Source organism: Pteropus alecto, unplaced genomic scaffold (assembly GCF_000325575.1).
Source record: "Pteropus alecto unplaced genomic scaffold, ASM32557v1 scaffold88, whole genome shotgun sequence".
NCBI lineage: Eukaryota > Metazoa > Chordata > Mammalia > Chiroptera > Pteropodidae > Pteropus > Pteropus alecto.
In genome coordinates, this window is record NW_006494611.1 from 327,894 (window position 1) to 349,543 (window position 21,650).

At 32.4% G+C, this 21,650-nt stretch overlaps 1 protein-coding gene across 6 annotated transcripts in view; it reads left to right on the forward strand.

Annotated features, from left to right (window-relative positions):
- FXR1 (FMR1 autosomal homolog 1) overlaps positions 1–21,650 on the forward strand; it is a 53,079-nt gene that overhangs the window by 12,914 nt on the left and 18,515 nt on the right. For all 6 annotated transcript variants that reach the window (XM_025042200.1, XM_006925751.3, XM_006925752.3 and 3 more), the window contains exons 2-10: positions 3,424–3,476; positions 4,943–5,036; positions 13,215–13,286; positions 13,694–13,842; positions 14,061–14,154; positions 14,720–14,836; positions 16,023–16,193; positions 17,630–17,708; positions 21,257–21,366. In XM_025042200.1, coding sequence (XP_024897968.1) covers positions 3,424–3,476; positions 4,943–5,036; positions 13,215–13,286; positions 13,694–13,842; positions 14,061–14,154; positions 14,720–14,836; positions 16,023–16,193; positions 17,630–17,708; positions 21,257–21,366 — 939 coding nt within the window. The remainder of the gene's footprint in view (positions 1–3,423; positions 3,477–4,942; positions 5,037–13,214; positions 13,287–13,693; positions 13,843–14,060; positions 14,155–14,719; positions 14,837–16,022; positions 16,194–17,629; positions 17,709–21,256; positions 21,367–21,650) is intronic.

Genomic DNA, 21,650 nt, shown 5'->3' on the forward strand with positions numbered 1-21,650 from the left:
TTGTCAGGAAGCATATTCTAAGATATTTTGATAATATTTCAAGTGTGTTACATTGTCTTGTTACTACTGGTGGTTATTTTAAGTTATAGTTAAGAGAATCAAATGTAAACATATCAGACTGTATGAGTGAACAAATTAAGGGACCATTTTATAAAGATGCCTTGGAATCTTTCGTATCTATATGTATGGGAAGAAGAAAAAAGAAATGTGAAAAGTTTTATTCTGAGAAATATCGTTCCTAGGCCAGATGAGTAAAAGAGACAAAATCCCTAAAGGTTGGACTAACACTAGGAGGACAGAGTTATGGAGACTTGAAGTCATAAAGCTCCCCAAATAACAAATGTAGCCATTGTTATTTGGTGTCCCCTACTCAAAGATTTTGCGCAAGACCCAACTCTGCCATTTTGGGCCTTAAGTATAAAGGGACCCACCACTCTGGTGATTTGGAGAGTACAAAAATATCTTGAAAGGTATTGATAGTGTCCTGCATAAAATGGACACAATTTAATAGAGATTGGCCACTAGAAGTACCTTATTCTTAGAACCTAGAGTTTGGAGATTGGAAAACATTTTCTGATTTTTCACTACAGTCCAAACGTATTTTAAGAACTGGTTGTTAAGTCCTTAATCCGTTTAATCTTAAGCCTGGAGGATATTAGCAATAAGAGTAGATGGCCAGAGCTGTATTTTTCTTAAAGGTTGTGGAAAATGTGCACCCAGACAAAGCTGATATTGATGTGGTGGTGAAAGTAAAGTGAGGATGGGGTGGGGAGAAGAATAAGCACTGACTTTTTTAGAAAAGAAAGTTTTTATTATAACGATGACTGGAATTTCCTAGTGACTTTAGAGTTTTGATTTGAGCTAATCCGCTATATAAATTATACAGAAATAAAAAGGATTAACAAAACATTCCAAACTTTGAAAATTGTGAAGGACTAGAAAACATTATTGAAAGTTGAAAGTATGATTGACCTCTGATGATAAGATGTTTTACTCTAATATTCATAGACTTGAAAATTCTTAGTTTCTGAAATGTTCCTTAGAAACGGCAAGGGTATAATAGAGATAGATGTACTGGTAACAATTATGGAAGTGCTGACCAAAAGTGATTGCTGAAAGTGGATGTGTGTATGAACTAGAAATAGAGAAACAGACCAGGAAGTCATGATTATGACATGGTGAGATAGAACTTGAACTAGAGTGGCAGCTCTTAAATTTTAGCTATGGGAGGAGAAAGGGAAATAAAAAATGTCGCTGCAGTTGCAAGAAAGGAGCTACTGTAGCACTTTTGAAAGGAAGGTACAGTACTTTCTCACTTAATGTCATCAAATGGGTTCTGGGAAACTGCAGCTTTAAGCAAATGACATATAATAAAACTAGTTTTACAATAGGCTAATTGATATATAAATGAGTTAAGTTCTGAAAGCACATTTCTGATCACAAAAATGTCACCAAATTTCTAAATGACTCAAAACACTTCTCATATTAAACATTGAAATAAATGAGCTTACAGACATTTAAGAAAGATTAATAGAAATGAGTGAGAATAAGTATTTTCCAACCCTCTTCTTCTACTTCAGGGGTGTGGGGCAAGGGGAGCAGGGACCGGAACCTATCCCTGCAGCTCAGGCAGGGTGCAACATGGGAACCAACTCTGGACAGGACACTCTTCCATAGCAGGGCACAATCACATACACCCACTCTCAACACCCAGTCAGACAGTTGAGACATGCCAGTTTGCTTCACGGGCACATCTTTGGGATGTGGGAGGAAACCCGAGTCCCCAGAGAAAACTCACACAGACATGGGGAGAACATGCAAATGCCACACAGGATTGGCCCTGGACAGGAATTGATTTTTTTTTATCCTCCTCAACATTATAGAGAGGCAACATTATTTGTTATTCGAGGACCTGCTGTATCCTGCATTTTAGGCCTCACATGAGGATGTTTTTATTGAAATGTCCTAAATAAAATAAAATGATTTTATTTTTAGCTCCATCTGTTATCCTTTCCTCTCCAAGTTCCAAAGATTTTTCTGTGGTGGTAGTGCTGATCTTGCTTTAAGGTTTTTCTGCTGTGAATTTGTTTCATAGTCTTTGGTTTGCTAATTTGCTTAGAATAATATCTAAGCCGTAGTATTTAAATAGTAGCAGTAGTTGCTTTTTTGTTACTCCTCTTCCATCTACTTTGTAAATTTCTCAAGTTTTGTTGCAAGTTTTTCTTTCTGTTGTCTTTTATTAGGGATTTATGCCATAAAATCCCTTTCGTATTACTTAATGGACTTCTGGGAGGGAGATGAGGCAAACAGATGTGTTCATTTTCTGTTATGTTTTACCAGGTACTGCAGGAGTTTGTGTTTATTTTTGATAGTTTTTAGTGCACATTGTGGAGTCCAGTATGATAAAGATGTTTAGGAAAGTATTTACTAGCTACCTAGTGTTTCCAAGTGTGCATGTAGCATTTGACTAGGATTGAGAAATTTGCAGTTCTGATTAACATAAATATAAAACATCATTTAATGTCAGTTGTAGTCAAGGAAGGACTGCTTGCCCAAAGTTACATAGTGGTGGAGCAGGGATTTGAACAACAGTTGTTCTACACCCAGGTCCTTTGCCCTTTTTTTGATTATGTCATATCATGGTTTCTTTAGGTTGTATTAATTAAATGAAGACAGTATAAAAAGACTAATTTCAAAATTAATTTCAAGGCTAGAAAATGACTACTGATTAAAATTGAGAATCTGTAGTCGTTCCAAAATGGTTTTGAGGCAATATACTTATAGCCCATTTTTTTTAAAGTGAAGGAGGGAGAGATATTGTAGGAAAAATAAGTTAATGGCAAGATTAGTATTTAAAATGTCATGCCTTTTATTAAAGCTGAGCTATAATTTAATATTTATAGCTAATATTTGAAATAAATTTGAGTTCTTTCTCCATGTCAAGTACTGTGGTAAACATTAATTATTTTAATTCTCAAAATTCTATGAGGTATGATACTGTATTGAATTAGAGTTTTAAAACTATGCTCAATATGTAAGTGATAGAACCTGGAATATGAATCCTGGAAGCCTGACCCTAGAGCCTGAACTGTTAGTCACAGTACTAAATACTGCTTCACTCAGTTGAGTATTGACTAATACCTGTGATGTTTCAGGCATATATATTTATTTTTTCATAATTCTGAGGTAGGTGTGTGAAAGTGAGGTTATGATACTCTGTGAAACTGAAGTTCAAAGAGATTAAGTTACTTCCAAGGTCTTATGTTTTACAAATGATGGAACTGAAAATCAAACTCAGATTTGCTCAATTCCAAACTCTGTTCTTATCAGTGTCCCATATTACCTTTGAATCTTTAATATCGCCTTTTAGAGTTAACATTTAATTGAATGCTGATACACTTTTAATGTTTTTGTTTTTTGCAGGGATTTATCAAAGATGTTCATGAAGACTCCCTCACAGTTGTTTTCGAGAACAAGTAAGTTACTTTTTACTGATAGGGATGTTAATTTTAAAGATGGATAGTCCTAAACTTTTTGCTTTGAGTATTCCTGTTGATAGTGGAAAATGATTTTGCTTTTGGGTCGGGTTTAAGTGGTTTGATCATCCTGTGAGTTCAGTTAATTCTAATTTTGATAACTCATTACCTGTTTTTCTGCCCACAATTTGTTCATCACCCTTTTCATAACTCTTTTCTTTGATAAAACACATGTGACCATGAATCAGTAACTAGTTTTTGCAAAAATAGGCTGCACAAATGGGATTACAATATGCTTAATTCTTACAAAAAAACAATGTTGAAATGATGTAGGCTTTCTGAATGACTGCTGGTAGTCAGTATGAATATTAAGCCACTTTCAGTTGCTTGATATTAATAAGGAATAATGTTAATTTTATAAATATTGTATGGGCTAGGTGTAATGTTCAAAAAACGTGAATGACAGTATCCTGGGCTTGGGTTATAAAGGAACACTGTATAACTGAAGGTCAGAAAAGAACTGTTCAACTTTGACTTTTAAGCTGCTTCTGGAGCTATCTGAAAAGATACTTGCCCAACAGCTGTTTCATGTGGAAACAAGTGTGGTGATTTCTGTCTCTTAGCAGCTGCCATTTAAACAGTAATGGTGAAAAGAAAGCACTCAAAAATCTTGTCTTCTGTTGTTTTGCCACTCCACTGGCAGGTAGAAGCTGTAGGAACATTTTATGTGCTGGTACACTTCCTAGGCATATGAATGACCTATTAAAACTTTAAGTTGCTCATCGACTCAGTTTATAAAATACAACACAAAAAATGTCCGTTAAGCAATAAAGAAATTCGTAGTGTAGTGTTGGTACATATTTGCTTCAAAGATTAAGCCTTTCTAGGTTTTAATTATGTATACATTCACTGTAGAAAAGCTAAATTCTGTGTGAAAAAATCAAATCATTTAATTCAGCTATTCAAAAATTGAGTAATTTTCTGTATTTTTGTAAACATGTACACTAAAAAAATTATGTAGCTTGTATTGTTTTATAATCTCTGAAATTATGTTCTTTTGACAGGTCACATAGTTGTGTGTTTGAATTAAGTTGATCTTACTGCTGCTAATTTGGCAGTGGTGTAGATGGGATATTATTTCAAATCTAAGTCATTACTATGAGTGTAGTCTATTTCATTTGCAGAATAATGTATGTACTGTTCCCTTAGGATGAGTAATTTGGCAGATAATAATGTAATTTTTAATGATATTAATTATTTATAACTTTCATTAAGAATCATACGAAACCTGTTCTACCTCAACAAACTAATTACTTGGAAAAATATAAAAATTGTTTTTCTTTAGGGACTACTAAATGACTAATTTGAAAAACATAAAGCACTTAGCATAGACTATGTAGTTTCCATATTAGGGGCTATTAGAATAATATATTTTAAAATTGTTCTTTTCTTTACTAATCTTTCAGTTGGCAGCCAGAACGTCAGGTTCCATTTAATGAAGTGAGATTACCACCACCACCTGATATAAAAAAAGAAATCAGTGAAGGAGATGAAGTAGAGGTATGTATTATAAGCTTATATTCTTGTGTGTCTTTTTTTGTTTTAAATAAATATTCTTGTGGGAAAATCTAGCTGATGGAGAATAAATCTAATTCCTTTCTTTCTTTCTGTTGGTAATGGCTGTGTAATGTAGCAACGCTTACGTTTCGGAGTCAGAACTAGGATTCATGGCTCAGTGCTTAACTATTTTAGCTTTGTGGCCTTGGCCAAGTTAATCTCTAAAATGAAAATAATAAAATAGTGTGAGAGTTAAGGATCATGATGCATTTGAATTGCTTTGCATGGAATCTGGCACAGACAATTATATGGCATTGGTTGCTATTTTCTTTTTTGCTAATTTAAAATTTATCTTGTGCTTTTTCCTCAGTATCTTTGTAAAATACTTAACCTTTATTATAGTGATCATTAATATATTTCATATGTAATTTGAAATATTGTAATTAGTATACTGCCTTGTTGAATATTCTAGAAATTCTGGAAAATTTTAAAAGTACAGAAAAACAAAAGGATAAAAATCACTATTCTTGGGTTAGGTATCATTCCCAGGCTCTTCTTCCTCCCTTCTTTTAAGAAATAAAAATAAGATCATATTATACTGCTTCTTTATATCTTACTTTTTCACATTTGATAGATCTTGAATGTCTGTCTGACTTCAATATGTTAATATTGTTGATTAATATGCTTGCTGCTCTGTAAAAAGAAACTTGAAAATGATTGTCACAGGTGTAATGAGTTCATTGGAGATAGAAAATTTGATTTTCAATCTTCAAGAAATTGATACAATTCTTCCAAGGTGTCTAAATATGCTAAATATATTTCTCACAAGGAGTTGGCTTCATACTATTGAGATTTTCAAATTTCATTTATACCTAGTTTATGTAGAGTCAAGTAGGGGAAAGAAAGGGGCATAGGAGAATCTTTACTGATGAAGATGCTATCTGAAGGTGTTCATAAACACCTAACAATATGTACTATGTGCCAGACACTGTTCTGAGCACTTGGTAAATGAACTCATTTAGTAAACCTTTTATTTTTCATATTTTTTTATGGTAAATTTTCTTTTGAGTTTCCATTAATTGCAGATACTGTATTAGGAAACCAAAGAATTATAATGCCTTAACCCCTGACCACCTGAACTATTTCCATTTTAAAATTCTACTTAGATTTTAATTATTTGGCTATAAGTTTACTGTGCAGTCTTTTTGTTTTTGCTGAATCTAAAAGCATGTGTTATAACTTGTGTCAGGGTACCATGAGCCTGCTCTCTAAAATTAAAGCTTTCACTTTGCTCACCTTTTTCTTTTATAGTCGACCAAAAGTGAGTATTAAGATCTTTTGTGTAAGGAGACCTGTAACTTTAATCTCAGTGGGGGGTGGGGGGGTGTTTGTGTGTGTGTGTGTGTGTGTGTGTGTGTATGTATTGGAGTCTTCAGGGAAATGTCTCATGGTATAGGAAGACATGGGGGAAACAAAGTGGCAAAGTGTTGAAAATTAAGAAGTGTAAAGTTAGGAGTTTTTGGTGGATGCTGTGAATTATAGCAGTGATGCTGCTGGTTACCATTGTACTATGTTCACTTGGAATTTTAACGTCAGTGAAAGTGGTTTTCTCAGTATTATATCCTTTTCTGATCAACATATTTCTTAAGGATGGATAAAAGCTTGTTTTCATTTTTCAAAATTTGTTTCTATTTTAGAAGTTTTTTTTCCAGTTCTGGTGATGAGTCAGGTCAAGCAAGGAATGACTTAGTTTTGGAAATGTTCTAGAATTAGAAATGTCTGGTGGTCAATTCTGAGAGGAGTTCTTTCTATTAACAGTATGCTGTCTCCAATCTTAGTCAAGGAAAGTCTTGTCTAGTTCCTGGACCATCTTTGTGGCCCATTTGGAAATTGATGATTACAGAGTGTTTTATTTCACTTTATGTTTTATGGTTTAGTCTTAAAATTTGCTCCTTCCAATTATGAGAACCATCTGAAATTAAAAAGTCATTTTTTTTGCTTTTGAAAAATTTGAAAATTTACAGAAGAAAGAAGCTTAAAATTAATTTTGCTACCTATGGATTTATTGTTTTTTGTTTGTTTTGTTTTTTTGGGGGGCCACCAGTAGTTAGGAATCTGTCCATATGACCTGAAATGTTTAGGCATTATGGTTGTTAGGCTTTATATTTTGAACAAAATAACTTTCAAAAGGCCCTCCCCCTTATAATTCAAAGTAATAAAGCTCAGTATAAAAAAAATGAAATGATACAGGATTACATAAAGTAAAAAGTGAACCTTCTCTCAGTGTAGGTGTGCTCGTTGCCCACCCCAGGCTAAATCCCATTTACCAGAGTTGAGCGTTTCTTCCTTTGTATTTTGTTACAAAATAGAGACTACATTATATATCTGTGATTTTTGTTTTTAGTTAATTAGGACATCATAGACATTTTCAAGTCAGAACATACAGATTACCTTGTTTTTTTCTGACCACCTCATAATATTTAGTACAGATGTATCATAATTAGAAGATACTGAAATTATTGACATTTTTTATTACCCCTCAATAGCCAGAATTAATATGTCATCTTCTGATAATAGATTTAAATGATTCAATTGCTGAATCAAACTGCATGTATATTTGAAATTTTGATAGTACCAAAATGTACCATTTTGTCCTCTAAAAATGCTGTTTGAATTATTACTTCATAATTTTGCTAACACATGAAGATGTTTGTTTCCTTATTGATTGGCTGGAATGTTATTAATCTATAAAGTTTTATAAACCTAATTGAAGGAAGCTGATGTTTTTTGAATCTTTATTTCCATGATCATCACTAGAAATAGAGAGCATCTTTTAAATTAGTTGATTGGCTGTTAGCCTTTTCTGTGAATTGTCTGTTTTTCTGTTTTTGTCCATATCGTTTTTTGATGTAGGACATTTTTGCATTTTATAGATAAGTTTTTATCTGTTACATATGTTTTGTTTTCTCCCAGGCAATTAAAATAATGTTCAGTGACTTTTGTAATTAAGTTACACTTTTCCTTATTCACATCCGCTGTTATTTTTTGTTGTTTTTTTGTTTGTTTTGTTTTTGGGTGTTGTTTCTAAGATACTCATTTCAGTATTTCTACAGGTTTGCCTTTTTTTTAAAGAGTATTTAGGTTTTTAATATAATCTGATATTTTTCTCTAGGTAATTTATTACATAGTATATTAGTATATTAATTTTTTAAGTGATCAGCCACTTTTTTTTAATCCTAATCACAAATGCTGTGTAATAACAATAATGATAACTGACTTGTATAGCACTAATGTATAACTTAACTGGCTCTTTAAACAGATTATTTCAGTTTAACATTTCTTGATACCAGTTTCAGTTTTTGTCCTAAATGTTATTCTTTAATATGTCATGCTATATGTGTAGGGTGTTGTCAGGTTTATGCCAGACTCAAAACTTTTGTTCTGCAGCTTTAGGAACCCCTCCTCTTTGAAGAACGGAAAGATGACTTTGATTTGGTCATTAGTAATAAATTTAGAACAAAAATGATCCAGGAGAGAGCTTTCCATTGAGCTCTTCAGGCATTTATTTAAAGTTCAGCCATATGAAATTTCCAGTGTTTAAGTCAGGAATGGTTGAATATTAACAATTTCATATAGTTAACTGAAATTTTATTACCTTAAAAATGTTTGGCTACTTTAGGTTCGCCTTTCCAGTCAACTTATTGAGATGTAAAGTTATAGAACATAAACTAATGTCACGGTCTAGTAATGGCCTTAAGAAGACACTATATAATAAGTTGTTTTTGAAAAGTGCAAAATTCAAAGATTAATTTTTAAACCAAATTGGTGGTGTTTTGATTTTTTAAAAAGGGGAATGTGTTTTAAGTCTTTATAACATTTAATATAATTAAATTTTTTAAATAAGTATTTTTTTAATGGTTGATTTTTGCTAACTAAAGATTACTAAGAAAATAATACTCAGCTTATAAAGTTGGAGGAAATGAGAAAGTGAAGAGTTATTTAGATTCTCTTGAGCTGGTTATATGATATAATGTTTTTAGATATTGGAAGGGCAGTAGAAAACTTCCCCCACTCCCCAGTGATTTCGCATGAGGTGTGCTTTGTCTTTTTTTTTTTTTTTTTAAAATAGATGTGGCCTTGTTCAGCAAATTAATGTACACACATATATGTTACATAGGAAGCCTGACATCTCAAGCCAGTATAAAATTTTACAAGGTTTTCAAGGCTTGCTTCTTGGGTTTAACATATTTGATAAGAAGAAAACTTTTTTTTTTTTGAATCGTGAAGTTTTCTGGTTGAAATAAGAATTGGCAAGGTTTTGTTCTTGTGACATGCCTTCCATCTTTTATGGCAGATTGTCAGATGTTATGGTTATACATTTTTATACTTTAATTATAATATTAAGGTTAGTGCATTGAGAGAGAAGCTAGGTAAAGAGGGTAAGGATAGTTTGAGATAGGACACTCTTACAATTTTTTAAATCCAGTATTTTATATAAAAGAAACATTACATGCGTTGTTTACATATTAGTTTTAAAAATGTTTCAGTTTGATTCTTGCCACCAAAATGAAAATTTTAGCTGCCTTAGTCTTTCTCATAATACTAAGTCCATTGTTAGTGCTTGGAAATGCTCATACATTAAAAAAAGAGGTGATCATATTATTTATTATTTTCTCTTTTGGAAAATGGCTAGATTTTAAGACTTAATGAAACCCATTTGTTGGAGTAGCAGCCACAAATACAAATGAAGTAATAATGTTGTTTAGGTAGATTAGTGTGTTCTAGATTTACGTTTGCTTTCCTAAGGTACATTTTCTATTTCCTTACAGATTGTAATGAAATGTGATACAGGGGATCTATATTCAATAAATATATCTAATGTAGTTGTAAAATAGGTCATTATGGTTAAGTATTCAGTTTAGTGGTTAACATTTAGAAATTTTGTAAAATGCATAAAAATTCTCTACCTGTGGTGTTTATTACCTCTATTTGGCTGTGACTTCGAAAGGCATAGTTGACTTTGAAGGGCATAGTTGAACATTATTAACTTGAATGATAGGTTGGTAACATTAGGATCCGGACTGGCATTCCATTTAAGTCACAATTTGGTTGTGTACTAGAAGTTGAAGACCATTTTGTAATAAGGTTTGACTTGCAGTCATTTCGTAGAATCCTTAAATAGGCTTTTCAAATTGATTCTTCATATTCCATCCTCCACTCACTCCATGAAACTGTATCCTTCAATCTCAGTACTGTTGTGTTTTTAGGTATCCCATGGGCACTCCTTAGTCTCCTGCTTCTTTAAGCTCTTCCTTGGATTGGAAGAAACTTAGATTCTTATAATAATGAAGGCCATTTCTTTAGAGTGTGAATTGCTCCCTTGGAATAGTTTAGAAGTTTAAGTGAAATCCGAAAAAGGGAATTTCTGTGAGGTGCTCATACTCCAAAGACATAGTCATAAATAAATTCAGTAATCAACATTTTGAACGTAATTCACTAGGGCACAATTTTAATTCTGCGTTATTAAAGTGATTTTTTTAAAATTGTGTGAGATATTGCCTATTTTAAAAAGGATGTGATTTGACCCACAGCACTCAAGTGGAGCCACATTCATAGTTAGCTTTGTCTTTCAAGGAGTAAAGTTATTAATGAAGTTTACACGAATATGGATGTAGGTATAAAATGGGATCCAGCATTTCAGTGTTCAGTGAGAATAAAGTCTCAAGACAGTCCAAAATAGTTTATCCTTTTTTTCTGTAGGTAATAAGTTTACATAGGAAGCCAGACTTGTAGGTGGTTATGCTTTGGTGAAAACAGAGTTAGAAAAAAAGGGATTTAGGTAGTTTTAAAACCTGTTTCCCCCCCCAGTATTTAAGCTTGTGGTACTACTCATCCACTCTAGTTCACCGAGAGATACTCCAGTCCAGCTGAACCACCTTTCTGAGATAGTGCTTGGAATTGGCAAGGATTTCTTGTTAGGGTTGTCTTTTTATTTTCAATCCACAGTATTCTAGGGAAAATAGTCATCATTTATCATTTGGGCTCAATAAGCCATATTTATTATTGGACTCAATAAGCCATATTTATTTGTTTTTTAAATACTTTAAAGTCATTTTACATATAATTTAACAGAAGTAGGAATAATAAAAGAATGGTGATAGTCAACATTATTAGATATCTTTAGCATTTATACATAGCAAATCCAACTTTTTATTCCATATATTCCTGGTTTTGATAATACGTATGCCTAAAATGAGAAAAGTTCTCTAAATATTACTTATGCTTTTTAGCTATTACACATAAACCCCAAACATATTCATCTTATACTGATATCACATTTAAAATACATCTCTAGTAAGTTCTAGTTATCATTTCTTGGTTCATTTTACATTTGAATCATCAGAATGCAGTACTTTAAGAATATTTGGAACTTTGATAGCTTCTAATTTTACTGAACAAAGAAAGCATAATCTTTTTATATCATTTTCCTACTTAACTAGTTGGATTGACTAATCCATTGAGTTTTTTGCCTTTATCTCTTTCTGCTAATTTTTGTATACGTAGCTGACTTTGGCATTTGGTCACTTACGAACCATATCAAGTATATTTTGGTGTATAAACATAAAAGATGAAAGAATACTGTTATGTGTCCTTTTAGAAAACAGAATGGTCCAGATTCTGGTTATAGGATTTTATATAATAAAGTCCCAGTTGAATGATTAACTGGACGAGAATACTAAATTTCCTTTTTCTCCTTGGAAGTATATTGTTTGGAGATTCTCATGTAGGATGTTGTCATCTGAAGACTTCATAGTCTGAGATTCTGCTTATAATTTCACATTGATCAATAGAATCTAGCATGCTATTGTCTGTCTCTTCATCAGTCTGATTCCTCTAATAATTGTGAAAGTAATAAATTTTAAAAAATTAATAATTTCTCTTTGCTATTATGAATGGAAAATAAAAGTTATGAATTCTTAACTGTTCAACAGTAGTCAAAGGCAGACTGCAAGAATGTTGTTTCCAGTCTTTTCATATATTCTTGAAACGCTGTGCAGTGCAGTACTTACAGAAACTAGAGGATGATATAATAGTAACTATTTCACTGTTGTATTCTTCTAGGTGATACCATCATTCTTCTGTTTTCTTTAGATTTTTTTAAAAACAGTAATGACACTCAGGTCATTTTGATAGAAGCTTCAGGCTTTCCAAAACTACTTGCCTGTGAATAGTAGTTTGCCTTTATCTCACAGATGGCCGTTAACATGTATTGGTGGATTTCTCTGGCCACCTCTGTAGGGGCAACTTTAGTTTGTAAAATCAAGATTTTTGTGGGATAATTCTTAGTCATCTCTTCTCAAGCCTTTCCTCCAGTTTTCCATGTATTAAAAAAAATACATTAAAACTGCTGTATCATAAAAAATAACTAATCTTTAATGGAGACTTTATTATGTTAAAAAATACTTGATAATTACAGATACAGAGCATATAGAATATATATATTTTTTGGATAGGGGGTTTTGTAAGATACTTATGTACTCCGCTAGATGGACTAATGTGTAATTTTTTATCCGCTAAATGTTTAGTACATTTGATCTAGGTTCTTCAGCAAGGAATCCTAATGTCAAATCCTTGAAAGAATTTTAAAATTTGGTTTATCAGCCTAGTTGGTATATAGGCATATCTTTTTTTTCTCATAGCTTTTTTCTAATTATGGTGAACAATGAAGTTGATAATTTATAAGATATTGAAATCAGAGTTCTTGATTTTAACATCTTACAAATATATCATTTAAAATAAATCTCTAATTAAAGTACTAGTTTTTTATTCTCATACTTGAATCATCAAAACGCAATACTTGAACAATTTTAACAGAACCAGAAAGAGCTATTTTTTACACTTTGTAAAACTGCTTTTAAGAAGCATTTCTATAAAATATGTTATTAAACCCTCATGAATTCGATTTTCAAGGAGCCAGTTTGCCCCAAAAAGGTTGTTTTATTTTTCAGTAGTAGAATTTAAGCAGGTTTTATTAACCTACTTTAGTAAGCCAATTTCAGTACAATAACATTTTTGATTCTGGAGTTTAACAGGATTTGGCATTTATAATAAGGCATTATTTACAATGTTGAAATCTTTTGGGATGAATGAATGAAGGCTTTTCCCCCCTCTCCTTCTCAGGTATATTCAAGAGCAAATGACCAAGAACCTTGTGGATGGTGGTTGGCTAAAGTTCGAATGATGAAAGGAGAAGTAAGTGAAATTAACACTTGGTTTGTGACTAGTTTCCCAAGAAATACTCAACTTTTGGTTTCTGAAAATGTTCCTCCAACTGTTTATCTAAAAGCCTACTTCAGAAATAGTTTATCACACATTTCAAAAATTTGTCAAACCATTAATTTCTATGTGTTCTGAATTTGGAAACACCAAATCTGATCTCCAGAGGTACACCCTGAGCATGTAAGGGCCACCAAGGTTCATCTTGTAAGAACTTATAATCTAGTTTAGGCAAATCGGATTGATGTAACTAAGCTGTGCTTGATATTTGTGCCACAAGGGGGAGGGTCATCTGTTTAAGCTGAGCAAGGTAATTAGAACTTCATTTAAAGCTTATTATTTTTGTTCATATGGGATTTTTAAAGTATTTTGATGTCTTTTAGTTTTATGTCATTGAATATGCTGCTTGTGATGCCACTTACAATGAAATAGTCACATTTGAACGACTTCGGCCTGTCAATCAAAATAAAACTGTCAAAAAAAATACCTTCTTTAAATGCACAGTGGATGTTCCTGAAGATTTGAGAGAGGCGTGAGTAATTTTGTTTACTATTGAATTGCTTTGTGAATTAAGAGGATTTTTCAGTGCTACAAAAATCTTTTTTCCCCAAACACCCAATCAGAAACTTCTGGTAAATCTCTTTAATAAAAATTTTAATGGGTGGTGTCAAAATGAAATAACTGAGTTTGCATTATAATTGCCCTTTAATCTGTTACTTAGTTTTATACACGAATTAATTTCTTCCTTAGGTGTGCTAATGAAAATGCACATAAAGATTTTAAGAAAGCAGTAGGAGCATGCAGAATTTTTTACCATCCAGAAACCACACAGCTAATGATACTGGTAAGGTAACTCCGTATTTTAAGCTAATGGTTATTGACAGATTTTACCATTGACTATTTCAGAAAATAAAAGCTAACTTTGTATATAGTGATTTTATTAATACAGTGTGGGAGAAAAAATTTTTTGTAGGTATAAAATGTTAATATTTTATTTCTTATGGAGGAAAAAATCTTTTGACTTTTTAAAAATATTATGTTGATTTCTGCCCAGATTTTTTAAAATAATGTTTTTGTTATAGTTGGCATACAATATATTAGTTTCAGGTGTACAACATAGTGATTATATATATATATATATATGTAACTCACAAAGTGATCTTAACGTCATATAAAATTCTCAGTGTATGGGGTTCCCTCTCCCATCATAGTGTGAATAGCAGAATTACATAGTATGGAAATTCAGAAGGGAAGTAGATTACTTGGGGTAAGGCCAAGGGAGGTGGGGAGTGTATGTTAGGTGAGGAGAGAAGTGTGGTAGGTGAGAATCAAGGAAGGCTTATTGTGAAGGTTGTATTTGTATTATCTTGAAAAATAATTTTTTGAGTGATTACCTTGTTTGTTTATAGTCTGCCAGTGAGGCAACTGTGAAGAGAGTAAATATTTTAAGTGACATGCATTTGCGAAGTATTCGTACAAAGTTGATGCTTATGTCCAGAAATGAAGAGGCCACTAAGCATTTAGAAGTAAGTGTGTTTACTCTAAAGGTTTTATTTTGTGTCCCAGTTTCATAAGTATATTCAAGTTCCCTGGCTTAAACTACTACTTGACTATTAGGTAAGGGAACTTAGAACCTGTTTTGTGGTGTCATTGTGTTCTTAGAAGAATTTCTTTTTTTCTATTACTTTTCTCAAATATACCTTTCATTTGCTAAATGCCTTTTGAATTTTTTGTTAGGTCTTAGATGACAGGTGCCAGAGAGTTTAGAAACTCACTTGGGATATCTAGTAGAACTGTATTGCTAATTCTTCTTTGCTCTGTCCTTAACCTTTTTTTTTTTTTTTTGTTTTACTCCTTTGTCCCCTGTCAGTCACAACGCACTTTCATTAGTAACTAGGTTATTATAACAACTCTTATGTAAGAGAAGAGTAGGACACACAGCATTTAAAAGAGCCTAAGGTTGGTTTTCTATTTTGTCCTAAGATACTCATGTTTTCTTCTATTTGTCACAGCCATACTTATTAAGGGACTTGTTCCTCCCACATTCCCTTAAATGTACATGCACATACTCTGAATTAGAGAAATTGAGATGATGTTATCTTTAGGACAACTTTTGCAAGTGTTCTTACTAATTTAAAAGTTCCAAACAAGTTATGCAAATGAATTTTGAAACATGAATCATCTGAATTGGAGAACTGCCTGTATCAGTAATTCTAGAAAATTATTTTAGAATTACTGTTTTCTGTGACCATGACTAAATAGATTCATCAAACCATTTCCCCCATTCCATTATATGACCCCCAAATGAGTTTTCTTTATTCGTTTTTTCAGGTTTTTTTTTTTTTTTTGTTATTTTTAATTGTGGTAAAATACACATAATATAACATTTACCATCTTAATCATTTTTAAGTGTACATTTAAGTAGTGTTAAGTATATTCACATTGTTGATCAAACAATCTCAAGTTTTCATCTTGCAAACCTGAAACTCTACCCATTAAACAACTTCCCCTTACCTCCCGGCCCCCGCCCCCAGCCCTAGGCAACCACCATTCCGTTTTGTTTGTATGAATGTGACTACTTTAGATACCACCTGTAAGTGGAATCATACAACATTATCTTTTTGTGACTGTTGTAAAGCTGTGAACCGTGGGTGGTATATAAAAACCTTTTTGTTTTTGATTTTTATAATTCTAATTTATCTCTTTTACTAGTGCACAAAACAACTTGCGGCAGCTTTTCATGAGGAATTTGTTGTGAGAGAAGATTTGATGGGCCTGGCAATAGGAACACATGGTAGTAACATACAGCAAGCTAGGAAGGTTCCTGGAGTTACAGCTATTGAGCTGGATGAAGATACTGGAACGTTTAGAATCTATGGAGAGGTAAGCTGTTTTCTGTCCCCCACCTAGTGAGGTAACTTTGCTATAACATTATTGTTTGATCATGTTTATTTGGAATTTGAATTTCTCAGTGAAACACTTTAAATCAGTCAGCCTAGTAATCATTACACATATGCATGTGGATTGAAGATGATATATGGGGCAGTGAAAGGTTTACTGAATAATGTACTATTTTCAGAAGTTTCTTAACTAACCGCTTCTGAGTTTAACTCTGTTTTATGTGCATTACAAACAATTTGTTCAACTACTCTTTGCATGCTTATTATATGTCAGGCACTGGCAGTTGTAAATAGCATAGGATAGAACAGCTTTGGTAGAACTTGAATTTAGATATTTTATCACTGGTTAATTATGAAATTTGTGTGGACAAGAAACTGAAAAATAATTCAAAGCTTTCATTGAGACCATCCTTCACGTTAGAATAAGTGGGTGAAATTCTTTGGGGTGATAATTTAATTTCACTTCTTGACTTCTCATACATAGCTCTTATGAAAAGCTTGAGTTATAAAGTAAATCTGATTATAGGCCTAATTTTTATTTCTCAAACCTGGAGAAGTGGACAGTATAACAAAGTAAGTTGAAAAGCTTTGAAGGCATGTTTCCTGAGTTGGAATTCTGTATCTATCACTTTGAGCGGGCTTGAATAAAGTTATTTAACCTCCTTGCATCATTTTCCTCACTTTGAAAATAAGAAATGTAATAGTGCTTACCTTAAAATTTGAAGATTAAATACCTTTAAAAAATTTTATTATATATAGTATATGATGAGCACAAAATATACTTGATTTATGATTATCAAAGAACAAACATTAAAAGTGGAAGTTAAATGTTACTGAGAACAGTGAATTCTCTTTAGAGCAGTGTTCCTATGAGAATCTAATACCTGATGATCTGAGGATGATGTTAGTTCTGGGGAAGCGGCTGCAAATACAGATGTAAGCTTCGCTCTCTGGCCTGCCGCTCACCTCCTTCTGTGCGGCCCCTTTCTTAACAGGCCAAGACAGGTACCTGTCCACGGCCCCGGGGGTGACCCCTGGAGACAATATGAACAATTTGTTTTTAATGTTTACCTGGAGAAATTCAACATGGAGAATGGACCAAATGTATTTAGGACTGGGTTAAAATTTGGCTAACATAAGTAAGTTAAACTCTCTTGCTAATTTTCTCAGGAGCTTAAAAAGGGACCTTAGAGATGTTTTATATGTTTTGGTTCTAATAGTATCTTTTTTCCTAGTCCTCTTTTTTTTAAAGTACTTCATGAATTACTTGACCTGAAATGTCAGTCTGGTGGGCTGAGAATCTTGTACGAGAACATAATAATTCAGATTTTTCTCATTTCTCATGTTTTTTGTTTTGGATTTTGGGGTTTCTTCAGGGTTTTTTTCATGTTTGTTCTCTCCCCCTTCCCTCTCCCCCAGAGCGCTGATGCTGTAAAAAAGGCTAGAAGTTTCTTGGAATTTGTGGAGGATTTTATTCAGGTTCCTAGGAATCTTGTTGGTAGGTACTCGTTCTACATGTTATATAAGTTAAATGTTATTTAATTACAGACAATGACTTAGTTGAAAATTAGTCTTGTATGATATATTACTTTAGTAGAGTATTTTGATAGCAATACTTGATTTTATTTTTTCATTAATAAATTTGTATGTGACTGTCTCATCACTGTCATGTTAAAAAGTAAAGATGTCTTTTCTGTACAAGGCGACCCGCTAAGACCCATAATTTTTGTAACAGTTTGTCATTACAGTTTTTAAGCGTTTTTATGCCCTGAGCTCTTATTAGTCCTGTTCACTCAGTGTCTTTTTATTCATATACATATCAAAATTGCCAGTACTTTTTGAGAAGGTGTGGTAATTTTTTTCTTTTGTTTAGTGCAGAGAGTGAACTAACAACAGAGTAATAAAATTTTTGCACAGTGGACACTGAATAAATAATTGGTTTTTGTAAAGGCATAGAATAAGGTAAGATGTCATGGGCAGGAGAGGAGAAGGATGTTATGTATGATAGGTTTCACTATTAAAGTTTTTGATACCATTAATGATAACTTCTGTACTCATAGGTTAGAAATTGTGATAAAAATTTTGAGTTTGAAGCTGTAATTAAATGAACATTATAGTTATAGTTTGGGATGAGTTGTTTAATAGCTTTGTTATTTATGTCCTCTATTTGTGCTGTCTGTCCTTTTGAATGCTATTTGAGACATGGGAAAGCTTTTATCACATGTTGAATACTTCGATTTTTCTAGAAATTTAAAAAATAAGCATCAATATAAATAGCGAAGTTTATTAGAAGGGGAATAAATCACCTATTGTATCAGTTTTTTTTTTTTTTTTAACCTTATTGACATTATTAGAACCCCTTGGGCTCCATTTACATGTAAATAGCCCGATTCTGTCTTTAGGAAATGATTTCTTTGCTATAGGTGTTCTATTTGTCAAATTCTATTAAATATTGGAGAAAATTAAAACCTTGTACTATAAAAATGGATGTTTGTTTTGGCCAATAACAATAGTATACTATGGTACAGTAGTGTACAATGTAAAAATTTGGACAGTTTCTTGGTACTCATTATTATAAAAAGCTTTTCAAATTTGCCCAAGCATTTGTGTAGGTATGACATAATTGCCAGTTAAGTAATTTCCACTTTATCTCTTCTTGGAAACCACTGTTCACTGTAGACTGAACTGTTGGAGAGAGTTGAGATGTTAAAATTGAATATAAGTTTGAAGAATTTAGTGTAATTTTAGTAACTGTTATGCTACAAAATTATCAAATATTGTCAAATGAAATTACCTTTGTTAAGAAAGCTGAGTTTGAAAATGATCCCTTTTGTTTAAATTATATTCAATTATTGACAGCTATAAGTACAAACATTGAGTTGCTGCTTCACAGAACATAATTTAACTTGGGATTTTTTTTCACTTGTAAAAATGATTTGGATATGTTTGTAGTTACCTGATTCTTTATTCATCCATCTGTGCAGTGATGTGAGTGCCTGTCATTGTTTCATTTTTCCTCTGCCTGTCTTGGTTCGCTTTGGTGATTGGGTGATTTGTGTACTCTTTAGGAAATACACATTAGCAGCAGCCATTATACATTGGTGAAATTATCAGAAGTAGTATAAAGATTTCAGTTAGTTGTTGTATATAATAATAGTATATTTCCCTCCAAAATGGTTTATGGGCGAAGCTGTCTTTTGAAAAATAATGCATTCTTAGTCCAAGAGAAAGAGAAAAAGACTGAGGAATAAAAGGGAATGAGGACTACTTGGTGGGTAAGTTCCAGAGAGGATTCCGTTACACATTCAGGTTTCAAGAGTTAGTTCTAGAACTTAGCTACTCCCACCCTTCCCAAATCAAAAGAAAAAAATATGTGAACATTCATTTGAAAACGAATCAAAATTTTTCACCTAGAAGCCTTCATTAATCACTTCTCTACTCTGTCCCTTCAGCATTTATGCTCAGTACTCAGTTTTGTGCTATGGGTCTGCTTCAGTTTGTCATTATGTTTTGGAATTGATCAGTTAAAATATTGACAGTCTCTGGTGGGACTAAATAAAACTCACAGGTAGGTCCTTGCCATAGACCCCAGAAGGGTGGTGATGGCTGTTCACTCACCACTGGTATAGTTCACAAGAAGAAAGGGGCACAGATTTGTGGGGTGGGGGTATTCTGCTATATCAACATGATAATTGTTTTTTCGAAAAGATATTTGCTTATTTTTAGCAGGGTCAAGGATGGAGTTGCTGCTTGAGCTTCACTGTCTTAACAATGAAGGTTGCTTTTATATGCTGCTGCTAGGGCTGCTCAGAGAAGACATACATCATGTGAAGTCCCTGACCTTCGTTTTTTTTTTTTTTTTTAACCTGTTCAATTGCTGTCAATTTTAAATTTAGGGTTATTAATGGGGAAGGAGGTTTTGAGAATAGGGATAGAAAATACCATAATAGCGTCTTCGCTGTATTGACCAGCTTTATTGTTCTCTTTTTTATTCCTGAATGGAAACTGTTCTCTCAAGCTTGCAATAGGGAAAAAATCCATTTTAACCCTTTTCAACCAAAATTAATTTATCGTGAAAATAGATTGCTTATTTAGTAAAAAATTAATTGGGGATTCAGACTTAAAAATGACTTACTCAGTAACAAATATAGTGTTGCTATTAACTTTATAAGGGATACATCCATTCTCTACAGGGAATGAAGGTTACCTGAATATTCTGTTACCAGGTAACACAACCCAGTATTGTTTTGTTATTTTATGTGAGTGTATGTTATCTTTATAACTAGTAAATTCCTAAGGTGAAGAGTCTTCATGTTCCTCCCCTTGTAGGGTTCTCCTCTAATTATTGGATACTCAGTAACTGCTATTTGATAGACTTAATAGGTTAATTGTGGAGAAAATAAAAAATTTGGATTTATGTCATTACAGTATTTCATATCTAGGAAGACAGCATACCATATATATATGCTGTGTTTATATTGTTGTGAAGTACTTTAAAAACTTAACTGGTTTAAATGTTACACTTCTTAAATGTAAACTTTCAGTGAAGAGCATAGTCATTTTAAAAGTATCTTCAAGTCATAGGTGTCTTTTGAACAAATAGAAACTTGAAAATAAAGCAAGATTGAATTTGTTAATTGTTTGAATAATTATAATAAATAAACACGTGATTTATGTCAAAATAAAAATTTTTTTGCCTTTATTAATGTATCTAAGCTTATGAAATGAGTTAGACTCGATATTTTAAAAATATAAAAATAATGTAGAACATATTAAAAAAATGTTTAGACTTTGAAAATGATGTACATGCCAGCCACATTGTCAATCCCAGTTAATAATTGCCTTAGGCATACTGAAGAGAAGGAGGTTTCAGACAAAAGATAAAATTTCTCAGGGGTCTTTAGGGGTGAGTTAATTGAAAGAAAGATGGAGCATAGCTGCTGGGTTTTTATAATCTAATAGCAAGTGAAAAATTATTTAGACAGTGTTGAAAGGATAGCAGTATTAGTTTTTAACTTAACCATAATATTTGTTTTCTTATTAAAGGAAAAGTAATTGGAAAAAATGGCAAAGTTATTCAAGAAATAGTGGACAAATCTGGTGTGGTTCGGGTGAGAATCGAAGGAGACAATGAAAATAAACTACCTAGAGAAGATGTAAGTATTTAAAATTAGTTTAATTGGCCTGTTTTTTTCATGTTCTTTTCTTGGCTGACTTATAATGTTACTTCATATTTTGGAAATGGTTTTATGAAATGATTTTACATCTAGTTTATATCTAGTGAGCTACTTATGCTCTGGTGCAGTGGATTTTTCTTTTTAAAAAAATGCTGTTTTTTATATTTCTTCACACAATTAGAAAACAGTCCATCTTTTAACTGTGTGCCTTGGATTCTTAGTTGGTTTCTCAATACTTCAGTAAAAAGCCAGTTTTTGATAAA